General features: G+C 39.1%; 1 protein-coding gene across 2 annotated transcripts; it reads left to right on the top strand.

The window, feature by feature from the left end:
* Positions 1–850: 850 nt before the first annotated feature.
* On the top strand, positions 851–16,502 carry LOC106061884 (uncharacterized). Of its 2 annotated transcripts, none has more exons than XM_056021828.1 (5): positions 851–1,085; positions 8,092–8,172; positions 12,038–12,567; positions 14,486–14,576; positions 16,029–16,502. In XM_056021828.1, the coding sequence occupies exons 1-5, from the start codon at positions 1,038–1,040 to the stop codon at positions 16,047–16,049; spliced, it is 771 nt and encodes a 256-aa protein (XP_055877803.1). In that variant the 5' UTR covers positions 851–1,037; the 3' UTR covers positions 16,050–16,502. The 2 variants fall into 2 exon arrangements, with proteins under 2 accessions (XP_055877803.1, XP_013075564.2); XM_013220110.2 differs by lacking the exon at positions 851–1,085 and adding an exon at positions 1,092–1,372.
* Positions 16,503–16,995: the final 493 nt, after the last annotated feature.

A 16,995-nucleotide genomic window follows, 5' to 3' on the forward strand; every position in this document is an offset into this window, starting at 1 on the left:
TGATTGGTCGCATCACATTTCATCCTTATGCAGAAAATAATGGTTCTATGACGGACGTGCCTGGCAATCTCTCTCACACAGACTCTTATTCTCAAATAATTTTTAACTCTCTTTCTCTCTCTCTCTCTCTCTTTCTCTCTCCCTCTTTCTCTCTCTCTCTCTCTCTCATTTTCTTTCAAACTCTTTTCTTTTATTACTCTGTCTCCTTCTTTCTCTCCCTTTCTCTGTCTCACTATTTTGTCTCTCTATCTCTGTCATTATCTCTTTCCGCTTTCTCTCTCTTTCTCTCTTTCTCTCTCTCTCTTTTCACTTCCTCACTCTTTCTCTTTCTCTCTCTCTCTTTCTACTTTCTCACTCTTTCTCTCTCTTTCTCTTTTCACTTCCTCTTTTCTCTCTCTTTCTCTCTCTCTTTCTACTTTCTCACTCTTTCTCTCTATTTCTCTTTTCACTTCCTCACTCTTTCTCTCTCTTTCTCTCTTTCTCTCTCTTTCTACTTTCTCACTCTTTCTCTTTTCACTTCCTCACTCTTTCTCTCTCTTTCTCTCTTTCTCTCTCTCTTTCTACTTTCTCACTCTTTCTCTCTCTTTCTCTTTTCACTTCCTCACTCTCTTTCTCTCTTTCTCTCTCTCTCTTTCTACTTTCTCACTCTTTCTCTTTTCACTTCCTCACTCTCTCTCTCTCTTTCATTCTCTCTGATTACAGCTTATTAGTCTACTCTATCGCTTATGTTTCTCTTAATGTGCATTCATCGTGTGCCACATTAGGTCTACATCTCTGGCTGTGATCACGAGAAGTTTACCTACAGTAACAGCTGCTGTGTGTTCACAAGCGTCACAGTGTATGAGAACAGGGGAGATAATATGGAAGGGGGGTGAATAAAAAAAAATGTACATAGCGGACGTAAAAACTTAAACTTAAATGTGCAGACGACAAAAGGGAAAAAAAATAGCCAATCGTCTGATACAAAGAAAAAAAAATCTCTCTATTGTAAGGGATTAGTAAAGATATAATTAATTTCGAAAGAACTTTCTCGGATTATGCACACGTCTGATGTGCACATAACAGGACAGAGTTATCCTATGAGTGTAAGGATTCTTTCCCTTGTCACACTTGTGTTTACAGGACTTCTCTTGCGCACAAATCAGATTTCGGCCTGACCTATGTAATATTTGTAATCACTTTCATCTCTGATAGAGTGACGTAACACATTTATTTCTAAAGAGGAGGGGGGAAAAACACAATATTGAGATCAACGTAGAACAGAAAATTTCATACGAACTAACAAAATATCGGCAGACTTCGACTTTGTTCACTGTTTGATTCAAAAAGAGAAGGGATATTACATATTCTATTGTGGATTACTAAATCTGAGGTATTGTTATTGAAAGTTTGATCTAGACTTTTTTTTCTTATTGATCTTGTGTTAATCTGTATCTCATGAGGTGATGTTGGCCAAAAAAAATTCGTATTCTAATTTGTTTCTTTTTGTAAGAGCTCCCTTTCAGACCATGATGATGTTTCTGTTTCTGTAGCCCACGGTTAACGAGTGTGTCATGTGGCCAGCACAACGACCAACCGCCTTTACCTTTCCCCAACTTATGCCAGGTGCCCATTAGAGCTGGCTCAGCTGGGTAGACTAGGAGACGCCCTAGAGATCCCGAAATTAAAAATGCCAGTCTTCACCAGGATTCGAACTCGGGACCCCTTGTTTTATAAGAGAAGTGATGTTACTGTGGGTGTGGGGAGTGTACTGGGGTACTGCACGAAAAGAGAAGTCTGGGAATTTAAGAAACAGAAAAGTCGTAGTTTAAGACTGTTCCAACTTAAGTCTTACTTACTTAATCCTGTAAACTCTCAGGGGAGCATATGGCCCCCCTGAGTCTAAACATATTTTATATTGTTCCAGTACTGATTAGTTAACTTGTTAATATTTTATTGATTCATGCATTGTCATCGACGATGAATAATTGTGCACAGTATAAGTGTTTGGGGCATATGTAATCACCAGTGGCCGTTGCATTTTTATTCTTATTTCTGCTTCTGTTGTGTATGGAATCTGCAATCAGAGACCCTTCCTTTATGCTCGCTTTCCATGTGAATCTATCCAGTGCTACTTTTTCCCAGCTGCTAGTGACGATTTTGAAGAGCTTCATGTCGCGTTTGCATACATCCGTATACCGTAAAAGTGGGCGACCAGCGGCTCTCCTGCCTTCTATTAGATCGCCACACAGAATGTCTTGTGGAATTCGACCTACTGGTATTCTAAGAACGTGGCCAAACTAGCCAAGGCGTCTGCTGCTGATAACAGAGCGGATGCCTTCCTAGTAGTTGTCCAATGTCCACTGCTTTGACTTCCCCTTTGATTGCCTCCACGTGATGCCCTCGATAATATTCGGCCATAGAAACAGGCGAGCTTAAGTCTGTCGTCATCTTTCCTGAAGACCCAACATCTCCAGAGAAGTTGAACTTGTATTATTGTAGAGACGCTCTTTAGGTGACTGACACAGATAGGGAACGCATAATTGTGACGACATGAATTCAAAGCGAGGCTTTGGTTTAGATAGATTAAACAGACAGTTAAGGCCAGGCTTTCATAGAGGTAACATTTAACATGATAGTGGCTGAGACTAGACTGCTCCTGTTATGAATTAAACAGTTACTAGTCGACCGGCGGCGTAGCATACGCCGCTATTTTGCAGGGCCGGCCTTAGGTGACCGCAGTGGGCTCCGCACTTATGCGACCGCAGTGGGCCCCGCACTTTCATAGGACCCGCCCTAATTCTAGGTTATACATTTAGTAAATTCAACCAATGTATAACTTATAACAGATTTCCCGCGCCCTCCTGTCGATTTACCAGGAGCTCCTGGAAATCTTCCGAAATCGCAAAATATACGAAAAAGTCCTTAAAATATACTGAAATATATACACAAAAATTGACATTTTAAACAGTTATACTTCATACGCCTGTTGGTTGTTCACTCTATTTGTGGAGTGTTCTTAGTTATCTGCACGTCTGTAGCCACGAACTCACAAGCAATCTGACGCGTACAGAGACACGCAACCTATTTGCTAAACAGTACAAATTATACAGACCCAGATCAGACATACATCTCTTACATTATCTTTCAAGAGATGTTGAGCAAGCATTCAATCTTCATATTTCTTCACTATTGTGTTATTTTATCTGAACAAAATGTATTTTAAGTGTTGTGGGAAAGGGGGGGGGGGGGATAGGAAACACAAATAAGTGTAACAGATGTTTCAAATCTGTAGAAATGTGGAGGGGGAAGCCTCTATTCAGCTGATACATAGTTCTGAAAGGAGGGGGGGGGGGGGAATCAGCTGATAATCTCGATAACAAAATGTGTTGTCAGTAATGTCTCCCATGATGCCCAGTGAGTAATAGAAAAGAGAAGATTATAGTCAAACCCCTGTTCCTCTTTTCGTTGATATTTGTGATTGAAATCTCGTTTAAGAGAGACCTATTTGTAACAAAATATTACAGATTTGTAACAAAATATTACAGATTTGTAACAAAATATTACAGATTTGTAACAAAATATTACAGATTTGTAACAAAATATTACAGATTTGCATATTAAAAGTAAGTAGGTAAACGTAAAGCTCCCCTTTCAGACCTTGTGGGAACTATAGGGAAGATGATGTAAAGCTCATCTGTTTCTGTGGCCAACGGTTAACGAGGGTGTCATGTGGCCAGCACAACGGTCAACCGCCTTTACTTTTCCCCAACAAATGTCAGGTACCCGTCAAAGCTGGGTGGACTCGGAGACGCCCAGGGATCCCGAAATTAAAGATCCCAGTCTTCACCAGGATTCGAACCCGGGACCCCCGGTTCGTAAGCCAGACGCTTTACCGCTCAGCCACTGCGCCTCCAGATTTGTATATTATTCTTCTAAAACAAGCAAAACATCTAACACAAAGATGAACACGACTGAACTTAAGTCTTAATGACGATATCGAAGGATTCGGTTCTGGTACTGTCATTCAGGCCTCCATCAGTCGTAGAACGACTATGGTTCATCTCGCACACTTTTTCCTGTGGCTGTGGAGCCCTATTTTGGAGAGACGCTTCCGTCCACATATATTGGGGGTCAATGTGGCTTACGCTTTGGCGGTAGAGGAGCCGGCCATTTTTTCGTATTGCACGCTTTTCTTGAAGAGCTGAGGCCCATGTTTTTTTCACTGTCCATAGCTTTACTTTAATAATAGGCTAAACCTGGACAGTGCCATAACATGCTAGAGCTCGATAAGTTTTTTTTGGTTTTTTTTTACAAGCTTCTATCAGCTCACTCCGTCTCTGACTGGTACACATTCTGCACGCGTTTTTCCTCCCACTTTCCAGTGTCTCGGATCAAAAGTTGAAACTTTGCAGTTATTTATTGTCCCTAATAATGTGGAGCCCTATTTTTGGAGAGACACTGCCTGGTCGTGATAGTAAGTGTATGTGTTTTGCGTGGCTGGTAGTGCAGTGTGTGTGTGCCTGTGTATGAAATGACCAGTGGACCTTGAGTGTACATGGTTGAGTGAACAGCAGTGTGTCAGGGACTGTGTGTAAAAGGAAGTCAGAGTATAGAGAACAAGTGGCTGGAGTAAAGAGCATAAATAAGGACGAATAAAATCATTGTGTTTATTGAAGCTCGTGTTGTTTTAGTCTATTACATAGTGAAGTCAGAAGGTCGAGATGACTCCGTTGAGGAAACATTTTTCATCTGCAGTATTGGCTCCCATAGTCTAAGCAACGAATGGAACTCACTCATTACTGTTGAAAACAAACAAGTCACATTGGATACTGGAGCACAAGTCAATATTCTCCCATACAGAATCTTCAAGCAATTAAAAAGAAAGAAACTTCTCAAATCAACATCCAAACTTACTACTTACAGTGGAGAAAGATTGAAGGTTGTTGGCAAAGCACACATTAAATGTACTGTTAAAAGTAAGACAGCCATAATAGAATTTCAAATTGTGGAGACACATTCAAAGCCAATTATGGGTCTACCAGGCTGCCAACAAATGAATTTAATCAGAAGAGTTGACTTTATAGAGGACGATACACTCTCAGGCTACGCAGATGTATTTACTGGCTTAGGCTGCATGGAAGAGGAATATACTATAAAGGTCAATTCCAACATTAAACCTGTTGTACACGCAGCAAGGAAAGTCCCAGCGGCACTACGTGAGGAATTAAAAAATGAATTGAGAAGAATGGAAGATGAGGGTGTCATTGAAAAAGTAGATCATCCCACTGCATGGGTCAACTCACTTGTTATTGTTGAAAAGAAAGGAGGCGGATTAAGGATATGTCTAGACCCTCGAGACCTCAACAAAGCCATTCAAAGAGAACACTATCACAGGGTTTGCGCGCTGGACTGTCGTTCGGATTTATCGACGGTCGAGGGTTCAAACCCTGCCCGCTCCCATCCCCCGTCGTCCTGCGGGAGGTTTGGACTAGGAAGTAAACTATCTTCTACTCTGAAGGAACATCTGTCGGAGTGAGTTTGCCCGCACAAAACAAGATGCAGCATGAGTTTACAACCATATTTAATTCAACCTAAATTAGGTAACAAGACATTGCATATTCTTGGGCATAGATTGGGGCCCTAGGAAACTTCTGAAATAAACTTTTTATTTTTAAAATTCAATATACGAACTATTTCTTTACATAAATACGTTCAGTTATCCTTCAGTCTGTGGAACTGTTGGGGCACCACATGTGATCTGTCGACCGTTTTTCTCCATTCCTCTCTTTTACTTCGACTAGAACCTTTTGCAATGACAGTTCCGTCCTTTCTTTCATGTTGTCTTCCTGTCGCTTTCTCTGTCTGCCTCTTTTTTTTCCCCCTGGTACTGTTATCTGTAGGAAGGTCTTTGCGAGCCCCGAGAACCTTGTGATATGGACATAAAGTTTTAGGCTGCAGAATTACAGCTTGTCTTTTTCAGTTAAGCATCAGAGTTTTTTTTTACAGTGTTCAGCAGGTTATCTTGATGCACAATAGCCATTATGATTCTGTTTTGAATCTCCTTATTGGTGATGGTCTTTGTAAGTAATAACTTTGTAAGTAATAACTTTGTAGGTAATAACTTTGTAGGTAATAACTTTGTAAGTAATAACTTTGTAAGTAATAACTTTGTAGGTAATAACTTTGTAAGTAATAACTTTGTAAGTAATGACTTTGTAAGTAATAACTTTGTAAGTAATAACTTTGTAGGTAATAACTTTGTAAGTAATAACTTTGTAAGTAATGACTTTGTAAGTAATGACTTTGTAAGTAATAACTTTGTAAGTAATGACTTTGTAAGTAATAACTTTGTAGGTAATAACTTTGTAGGTAATAACTTTGTAAGTAATGACTTTGTAAGTAATGACTTTGTAAGTAATGACTTTGTAAGTAATAACTTTGTAAGTAATAACTTTGTAGGTAATAACTTTGTAAGTAATGACTTTGTAAGTAATGACTTTGATCCTACTATAACATCTCAATTTCATTGCTAGGATCCTATTTAGTAAAACTTTTTTTTATTTTATATAGACTATTATAGACTATTTACTAATTAACCTTGGTTAGGCCAATAATAGAATATGCATCCTCCGTTTGTGACCCCTCAACCCGAGAAAACGTTAAGAAACTGGAACAGACACAAAATTGAGCAGTGAGATTCATAACAAACGAATATTTACATTTGACTAGAGTAACACCTTTATTAAAATCACTAAATTTAGAAAGCCTTCAGGACAGAAGACTCAAAAGTAAAGTGACAATCATACATAAAACACTGAACCATAATCTTCAAATACAAAATTTAATAAAATACTCAGAAAGACACAAAGATAAAGGCACATTCCTCGTTCCATATGCTAGGACAAATTTGTACAAATACTCATTCTTCCCTAGTGCTATTAGAGCATGGAATGGGTTGCCTGAGCTAGCCAGGAAAACCAGTGACTTGGCTGAATTTAAGTCATTGGTTAATATGCATGACTGAATGCATGACGCGTAGGACGTAATCATCTTCTTTTTTTAGTAACGTCTGTATTATATAAGATAAGAAGATTTTTGAGTTTGAAACACGATAAAAGCGGAGATGCAATCATATCGAAAATCGCGTGGCTGAGCTTAAGCGCTCACCCAGATTTCCTAGTTGGTAGATGGGAAAAGGTAGGGGGAGGACCGGAATGGAAATCTTGTTGCAGGGGCGTGTCAGCTGTGTCACAAGTAAATAAGCATTGAAATCTAAAATACGCGTTGTTTTCAAACAAAAAAACAAAATATATGTTCGGTGTTTTACTTTAATAATAAGGCTAGTATTCGAGTCCGAAGATTAGTGAGGAATGCAGTATTTCCCATGCTTTACTTTAAAGTGCATCAAAAGGATATTCCTTACTAGGAATCAAATATCTTGGGTACGCCACTGAGTAGGGTGCTTGGCTCCTGAATCAAATATCATGGGTACGCCACTGAGTAGGGTGCTTGGCTCCTGAATCAAATATCATGGGTACGCCACTGAGTAGGGTGCTTGGCTCCTGAATCAAATATCATAGGTACGCCACTGAGTAGGGTGCTTGGCTCCTGAATCAAATATCATAGGTACGCCACTGAGTAGGGTGCTTGGCTCCTGAATCAAATATCATAGGTACGCCACTGAGTAGGGTGCTTGGCTCCTGAATCAAATATCATAGGTACGCCACTGAGTAGGGTGCTTGGCTCCTGAATCAAATATCATAGGTACGCCACTGAGTAGGGTGCTTGGCTCCTGAATGAAATATCATAGGTACGGCACTGAGTAGGGTGCGTGGCTCCTGAATCAAATATCATAGGTACGCCACTGAGTAGGGTGCTTGGCTCCTGAATCAAAAGTTGTATACGCTGGAAACAATAAGAAATTTATAAGGGAAATAAAGAAATCTCTGGAGAGTGTTGGGCGCCGGCATGCAGGTATGCCCTGGCTAGACACACCACAGTGGTTAAATTCATCTATGGTACGGCTATTACACCTCGCGCAAGGGGCTACTGAAAGTTGACAAAAACTGTATACATTCCTAAAGTATTATCTCAATGTCTTTATGCCAGGTAGCGTCCAGGATGTTCACGTTAAAGCGAGCATCTGTCATTGGCTACTTTCTGGTCTTAGTGAGCATCGCAGCAGGCCAGGTAAGCATTCACTTGTCATTTAGTCATTTTTTTTAAATCCTTGTTGATGTTGTTAAAAGGTCCTTAGAACAAAATTGTCGACTTTTTCAAATCATCTCTCTCTCTCTCTCTCTCTCTCTCTCTCTCTCTCTCTCTCTCTCTCTATCTATCTATCTATCTATCTATCTATCTGTTTGGTATCTGAACAGAATCTGTCTCTATCGCCCTTTCTTTCACTATCTCTGCTGTTTACTCTGAGTGAGTCTGATTCGGGTGGTCCAGTTTGAAATGGTACTGATATCCACAATATTTCTGTTATTTTTATGTCTTTTATTTTAAACCAGTACTTTACAATGGGAATTTATTTGAATAAGCCCGTTTAAATCTTCTAAAAAGTCAACCATCTGATACAACAATTAGCAAATGGGGCAATAATATTTATTCTACGCTAATTAGCGTTTAGATTCACAGAGAGAAGCTTATGAGATGTTTAAAAGTTATATTTAAATGATTTTTCTTTAGAAAGAAATTGATATTCCTACAGTTTGGTGATTTAGAATCCAATCTAACGGTTTTACCCGACAAAAAAGCGCGGATAAATTAACGCCGACTCAAAAGCGCTGACAAAATAGCACGAATTTCCCGACAAAATAGCGCAAGACTTATTTTTATGTATAATAGGTACCTATGAGTCCCGGGTTTGAATCCTGGTGAAGACTAGGATTTTTTAATTTCGGGATCTTGAGGGCGCCTCTGCAATTTTTCATAATTCGGAAATCCGAATACAATAGATATACATGTTCTCAAGTTACATGAAGTTACTTCCCTCGGCCAGTCTATATTTATTTATGTCTATGGATAAAATATAAAAACTTATGGCGCTATTTTGTCGTGACACACAATCTAAGTTTCATCAGTTCTATAAGTGCATTGACTGTATGAGCACACTTTAATTGAGCAAAATTTTTTTTAAAAAAGCTTATATAAAAGAAAGAACCGCACAAATATGGCCATATTTCTCAATAATATAAGATTTATCTCCCTTATTCTATGTAAAAACACTATAAGTAATTACCACAAATCAACTAGCTAATTAGTTGTTGTTTTTTTATTCATGTTTTGTTATTGACAATGAATAATTGTACAAAGTTTCAACTTTCAACGTAATCAGAGAAAGAGAGAATGCGTACAAGACTTGAACCAGACACAACGAGAGAATGCGTACAAGACTCGTACCAGACAGAGTTTAAATAAGCTTTGTAAAAACTTGCCAACACACTGCGGGTTGGTGACTGAAATGAAGCGTATACGACTGTTTAAAAAGTAGTTTTAGGCACACACTCACACACAAACACCAGCATCTTACTCATACAAGACGTCAATGACTTCAATACCCAGACGATTCACTGTGATGAATAGCTTACTACTCCCCACAACTAAGTCATGAAACCATGCGTCATTAATTAAATACAAACAATACTGAAGTGGATTTAGATGAGTAGAAAGATGAAATAATTAGCTTTAATGATACCTTTGTCCTAATCAGCTAGGCGACAAAGTTATTGAAAGCCACAACAGTGGCGTAGCTAGGTTCTGTGATCAGTGGCGTAGATTGGGTGTATGATCAGTGGTGTAGCTAAGGTCTATGATCAGTGGTGTAGCTAGGGTCTATGATCAGTGGGGTAGGCTTTATGATCAGTAGCATAGCTAGGGTCTATGATCAGTGGCGTAGGATCTATGATCAGTGGTGTAGCTAGGGTCTATGATCAGTGGGGTAGGCTTTATGATCAGTAGCATAGCTAGGGGTCTATGATCAGTGTCTATGATCAGTGGTGTAGCTAGGGTCTATGATCAGTGGCGTAGGATCTATGATCAGAGGCGTAGCGTCTATGATCAGTGGCGTAGGGCACTATTATCAGAGGCGTAGTGTCTATGATCAGTGGCGTAGGGTCTATGAATGCCACAAACTTGTCTTTTCAGCCCGTCCCTACCTTTCTGAAAGTCCAAAGTGTAGAAGTATTAAAAGCAATAACCCCAGAAATGCGTACTATTTGTCTTAGTATATGTACTATTTACACAACACAAAACAAAATCTAGCAATAAATCTTGATAATGTGAACCTAGCCTACTTTATAGGGAGTAATAAGAAGAAGAAGAATGGGACTACAATGAATTTTCTTATCCTTTTAATGAATATCTAACAATATACAAGAATTTTTTTTCATGTTTTAGATACGAATAGTAAGAAGAATATTTTCCTTGAAATGTGTCCTATAATTATGCATGACATATGCAAATACATTTATACATTACAAATATATCGAAGGAAGTGTACCCCTCTAGGTTTGAATAGTTCGGCTAGACTGGCTAGACGTTAGATTGACAGGAGATTGTATAACTGAATGAAGAAACCCATTTGTGCACAAATAATAAATCAGGCAGTAAAAAGCTGCTATTAGTTAGATCACATTCATTGTCGTAGCCCGACAAACAAGCACAGCCGGCGACCGTGACAATAATCACGCACACTTCACTCACTACAAGTGAGTTTTTTGTGGGGCTTCTATTCATTGTTTTTTTAAAGTATTGTTGTTTTTTTTTACATTTAGCATTAGGTTGTGTTTCTGTATATTAAATTAAATGGTTTAGTTTTATTATTAGTTATTATAGGCCTGACTACTTTACTATTAAGTCTTCTGTCCTGAATGGACCTCATTCACCAATCGTAAACAAACAACATTTAGCCACGTGATTCTCTATCTCTTCTATACAAATTACGATCTAATTTTTAATACACGATGGCTATCACGTGACAGTTTTTTTTTTCGTTGTTTTATCAATATTATCACGTGACTAAATGTTGTTTGTTTACGATTGGTGAATGAGGTCCATTGTCTTTAAATTAATTGATTTTACTAATGGTGTGAAATGCTGTAGAGTACTAATACAACAGTTGTTTTTTTTTTTTTTTTTTTTTTTGGGGGGGGGGGGGGGGGACGTGTGTGTGTCATCCGGTAGTGAATTCATCTAATAGGACCTATATTTACAAAGCTTATATCTAATCAGTCTGTCTGTCTGTCTATCTGTCTGGTTGGTTCACGTTATTTCTCCCATAGCTGTCTCCATAAAGATCTGTATTGGCAATGTCTGAAGCCTCCTCCCACCTGGTGTCCACTGTTCTGAGGTCGTCCATGAAGGTTTGACGCCAAGTAATACTAGGACGTCCCTGTCTGCGCTTTCCTCGTATTGGCTTCCATGTCATCGCAACTCTTGGTGTGCGTAATTCATTTTGTCGTAGAACATGTCCCGCAAACCTCATGCGGCGCTCTGTCGCAACCTCACTAAGTGTTCGACTCCCAGTTCGGCATAGGATTTCCCTGTTTGAGATCCGATCTGTGTAACTGACTCCCATAATTCGTCTCAGCCATTTTTGTTGAGCCGTTCTAAATTGAAATATACAATATATAACTATACAATCTTCACTAGTCCTAAATATAGCAGAGTAGTTAGTGGTTAGTGGTTAGTAGGCCTGAAACGAGTTCGAAGTCAAGTCGGTCCCCCCCCCCTTTTTTTTTAATGCTTTTAAAAACCAATTTCGTAAAAATCCACCCAGATATCCCTTTCATTCTCCCGCCGCCCTCCCCTCTCGTCTTCCCAACTGGTCCAGACAAGTGATATAGGATCATAGCGTATTGGGAAAGCTAAAAGCGTGAAATAGCGCTAAAAAAATATTAAACGCACAGATTTATTTTTGTTGGTCTAGATTTATTACAAAGGTAAAGTGACATGACTGATCCAAATTAAGTGATACAATTACACTTCGTATAAGTTTTTGTTGAAGCATTTTTTTTATTTTTTTTTACTTATTTTACTTTGTTAATTGTAGGTAGATGAAACAACAAGTCTTCAGCCATCTGCTTCCAGCGTCGATATTCCCTCTGACAGCTCTACAGAAATTCCAACCACGGTGTTATCGAATCTAACAGACAGTTTGTCTACGTCTCTCGTTTCCTCTTATGTGGAAGAAGCCGCCAGTCTTGTACCTTCCATCACACAAGAGTTCATTCCTATTGAACCTACTACGCTGTCTACAGACACGGCTAACGTAACAACCTCGTCTGTTAATAGCTGGGATGGCGCCTTCGACATTGCGCCATCATCCACCGTGGTGGAGGCTAGCCAAGGTTTCAGCATCGACGCCGACGCCATAGCGCCATCATCCACCGTGGTGGAGGCCAGCCAGAGAGTTAGCAACGACACCAGCACCAAGGAGGACGGATCGCCGGAAATTCAGCCTGCGTCTGGTCAAGACGCTCAAGAAGGAGAGCTTTCGACCGGGGGGAAGGTCGCCATTGGAATCTTTGTATCCCTGGCTATCGTCGCTTTGATCGTGGGAGGTGTTTGCTTTTATCAAAGGTGAGTAGCTTGATTGAAAAGGGGAAAAGTCGCCATTGGAATCCTTGTATCCCTGGCTATCGTCGCTTTGATCGTGGGAGGTGTTTGCTTTTACCAAAGGTGAGTAGCTTGATTGAAAAGGGGGAGGGTATTGCAACCAGTGGCGTAGCAACTAGGACGCGAAGGGGCTCATTGCGGCCGGACCCACGGCCAATGGGGGCCCAAACGGGCAATTGTAAGGAAACAAGAAAAGCATAAAATACACTAAATACTTCCTTCAGGGAACAGTACCAGGAAAAGAAGAAGAGGCAGAGAAAGCGATGGGCAGACAACATAAAATAATGAACAGGTCTGTCATTGAAAGAAATTCTATCAAAGGCAAAAGACAGAGAAAATGGAGAAAGACGGTCAACTGGTTATGTCTAGTGCCCCAATGGCTCAACATACTAAGGGATATGTGAAGTGAAGATGAATGAGTTAAATTTTAAAAAATAATAATAATAATAATTTGTAAATAATATGAAAGTGCTCTAATAGATTTTTAAAAAATTAATTGTTATATCTTTCTTTAATATTACGGTAGAAGTTAACTAGTTAAAATACATGAATTAATATTATGAGTTAGCACTAAAAGTGTTCTTTTTTTATCTTCCTGAAAACTTATAGTTGTACTTTAGATGCTTGTGAGGATTACACATCATCCCTCGAAATAACAATCCAAAATGTTTAACACAGGTCCCATCAAAATGTAACTCAAACACAAACTGAGCTCTGATTGGCCTACGTTGAATAGGATTAGCAATGAGCACATGAAATGCTCTTCTAAACTTTTGTCATCTATAAAGTTAATGTTAATCATTCGGTCAGGGCTATTGCACTGTGGGAAGTCTTTGGGTTCTTATGAAGTTGATACCAAACATTCAGTCAGGACTCTAGATCGTCCATCGTGGTTCGATGTCATTCGATGATGACCACTTTTGTCATCTAGGGGGCTGAGGGCGTTGCACTGGGGTTTTGTGCCTCCTCATGTGGCTGATGATTTGGGGGTTGGGGTGACTAAGTAACTTGCGCTGAAAATTTTGATTTAAGTGAGGAAGATTCGCGCAATACGTCGACCTCACTCTCTCGCCCTAAAGCCAATCCTTTTCCAGAAGCAAGATTTGGTCAAAGGCGTCCGTGGTTGAGTTTGGGTGCATTGGATGACCAGAGATGCTCTGTGTGTCTTGTTCTGCTTTAAAGTGCTCCACAGCTGGTAGTTGCCTTTCTGACCGATTTGTCTAGTTTTGTGACGTTTCGCACATGCCGCCAAGTCCAGACTTCACGTGCAAGGTTTGACAAAACCTCAGTGGAGTGTCACGGACACGTTAAGCCGGCCAGTCCAAGCCGTTTCCGGGGTGTGGCCGCTGCGCATGCCACAGGTGCGAGTTGGCTACCGAGTGGGGACCAAGAGTGAGCCAAGCTACCCTCAATAGAGGGTAAGATTGACTGTCCACTAGAGATGCGAACCTTCCTAGATACCCCATACACCCAGGACCCCATACAGTCACTGTGGGAAGTCTTCAGGTTCCTATAAAGTTGATGCCAAACATTCAGTCAGGACTATTGCACTGTGGGAAGTCTTCAGGTTCCCCATTCTTATGACGAGCAATGCACATTCTAATTGTCTGAAGATGCAGCGTGTGACTCGGAATCCTAGCAAGTTACATGATTGTAACATGTTGTGTTGTTTCGTATTTTTTTGGACATCAGATTCAACGTGTCATATTCCTGAACCCGGGCTCAACAATTGACAGATAATAAAAGTTCTCACAACTTTTAATAAATAATACAGATAGGATGTTTATTCAAGTACAGTTTTTTTTTCAATGTGCTACTTAGACATGCTTGTAGGCCTACATTAATACTAATAACTTCTGACCAATTAAGTTTTCCATTACAGAACCAACGATCCTAAAGGAACCTTGAAAAATTTAGTCAACCCTGGGATACAATACAGAAGTTTTGATACTACCGGCGGTAAGGAAGTGGAGGTATGTTTATCGGCTAGTATAAGTCAGTGGAGTACAATACCATAGTTGGCAGCTTTAACTTTACATTAAGTCTTATCTAATAAATTATAGACATTATACTTCGAAAGAGAGGCGCGGTGGCTGAGCGGTAAAGCGCTTGGCTACCGGACCGGGGTTCGAATCCTAGTGAAGACTGGGATTTTTAATTTCGGGATGTTCGGGCGCCTCTGAGTCCACCCAGCTCTAACCTGACATTAGTTGGGGAAAAGTAAAGGCGGTTGGTCGTTGTGCTGTCCACATGACACCCTTGTTAACCGTAGGCCAAAGAAACAGATGACCTTTACATCATCTGCCCTATAGACCACAAGGTCTGAAACTTTACTTTACTACTTATTTATAGGTCTACTTCAAAAGAGAAAACACTTACGTCCTATGCATTTCATGTGTAGACCTAGTCATGTGTGTGATTGTCAGTGACTTCAACTTCAAAGTTAAAAAGAACGTTAGTTTTATGTTTATGTTTGATTTGTAATTAAAAAAAATGAGGAACTCCTTGATGAAAGGCTGCCTGGTCGTGCGGTTTGCGCGCCGGACTGTCGTTCAGATTTATCGATGGTCCCGGGTTCAAACCCTGCCCGCTCCCATCTCCCATCGTCCTGCGGGAGGTTTGGACTAGGAAGTAATTATCTTAAACTCTGAAAGAACATCTGAAACATGTAAAATGGAAGGATTGTTGTAGATCTGGCTGCAGTGATCTGCAAGTTATTGAAGTCTAAGCTGTCTTGACTCAAGAGAACGTCCTTTGTGCTGCTATCTATGAACTGTGCTGAGGACCTGGGGCGGCACTGGGAAGTGTGTCGGTGGTCTGTATTGGTATTTAGGTAGGAAAGGACTGGTGTCACTTGAGATAGGACACTCTGGGACTTGATGGCTGAAGTCCACGCCTGTTTGTAGTGTAAATAAATACCTTGTTTATTGTTACCTCCTGTCTTTCGTTGAGTGCCTGCCTTAGATTTACAACAGTTAATAGCATCATGCTGAAGTCTGGGTTTGGCATAACTAATCTAGATCTCTATAAATGTATTAAAGAGCATACAAAAGTGAAAGTCTACTTGCTTTGCTTTATAAAGATAGAACATTTGGAAAGGCCCTAGAATGCCTCGATGATCTGGACCTATAATTTTGACTTGAAAAAATGCTCCAACTTTTATTTCAAAAGATAAACTTGAATTCATTCATGTCATGTTTTTTTTTTTGTTGTTGTTGTTTTTGTATAAACAATGGAGAAAATTGTAAATCTTGTTTGTTGCATGTTTGCATTGTTTCAACATAAATGAAAGCCTACTGCCCAAAAACAAAGCTACCTCTAACGACTCAATAACAGATTATAATCTACTACAAAAAAAAACTTTTTGTTTTTCTTTATTTGTATTCATATTTCTAAAATGTCACTGTCACCTTCTGTTGTTCCAGAGTACAGTCTCAATGCGATGATAAAGTGTGGTCAACCTCTTCAGAATCAAGTGTCACTTATACAAATGTTATGTAGACGCTCTCATCACATTCATATTGTAATTCATCAATACATCGTTCAACATTGTCACATCACATTTCATTCACTTACTCATCATGTCTCTTATCAACCACAAATTCGATGTACAATTGGGAAGAGGGATTTACTTAGCAATGACGGTGGTTTTTATGGTTTGAAAATAGAGTTTTGTATCGCACTAACATTCCATAATGAAATAATTTCTGGGTTTTTTTTTGTTTGCTGTCCTTATAAGATCCAATATTTAAAATGTTTTAGCTCTGTGTTTACAAAAGTGACTTAAAGTTTATTTTAAAACACCAACAAAAGATTGTACATTTTGATTCTCTACTACTCCCTTTATGCAGCTGAAACTTTTGTAAAAGTGCGAAATAAAAAATTGCCTAATATTCCAACCTTGATGTTGTTTGTGATAATGCTATTGAAAGTATGATATTTTGAAATAGTATTTCTTAGCAATAACCAAAAGACACTACTTTAAATAATATATTTTAATCAATGTCCTATTATGGTGTTTGTGTAACCAAGGTTAAATAGCATAAAAGATTTAAGTTCTTGTTTGGTGTGTGCAAATTTTTTTTATTACCATCCTTGGAGATCAAAACAGAGATAATTGAGAATCCTGTTGAGTAAATTTTTTTTTAGTTACATAATTATGAAACACTTTCCATAACTTATTCCTTCTCTTTATCTTCTTCTGAAGCCTTCCTTGCTTCTGTTTCATTATCGCTTCTATCTTTCAATCTATCACAACTTGATTTTATAAAAATAAAACTGATTGATTACCAAAAGTTTTTAACTAAAACCAAAAAAAAAAAAGTTTACAGAAAGATTGCAAATAGTTATATAATTATATTAAATGAACGAAAGCCTATTGTCTTTATGGTC

The sequence above is a fragment of the Biomphalaria glabrata genome, chromosome 2 (assembly GCF_947242115.1).
Source record: "Biomphalaria glabrata chromosome 2, xgBioGlab47.1, whole genome shotgun sequence".
Lineage (NCBI taxonomy): Eukaryota > Metazoa > Mollusca > Gastropoda > Planorbidae > Biomphalaria > Biomphalaria glabrata.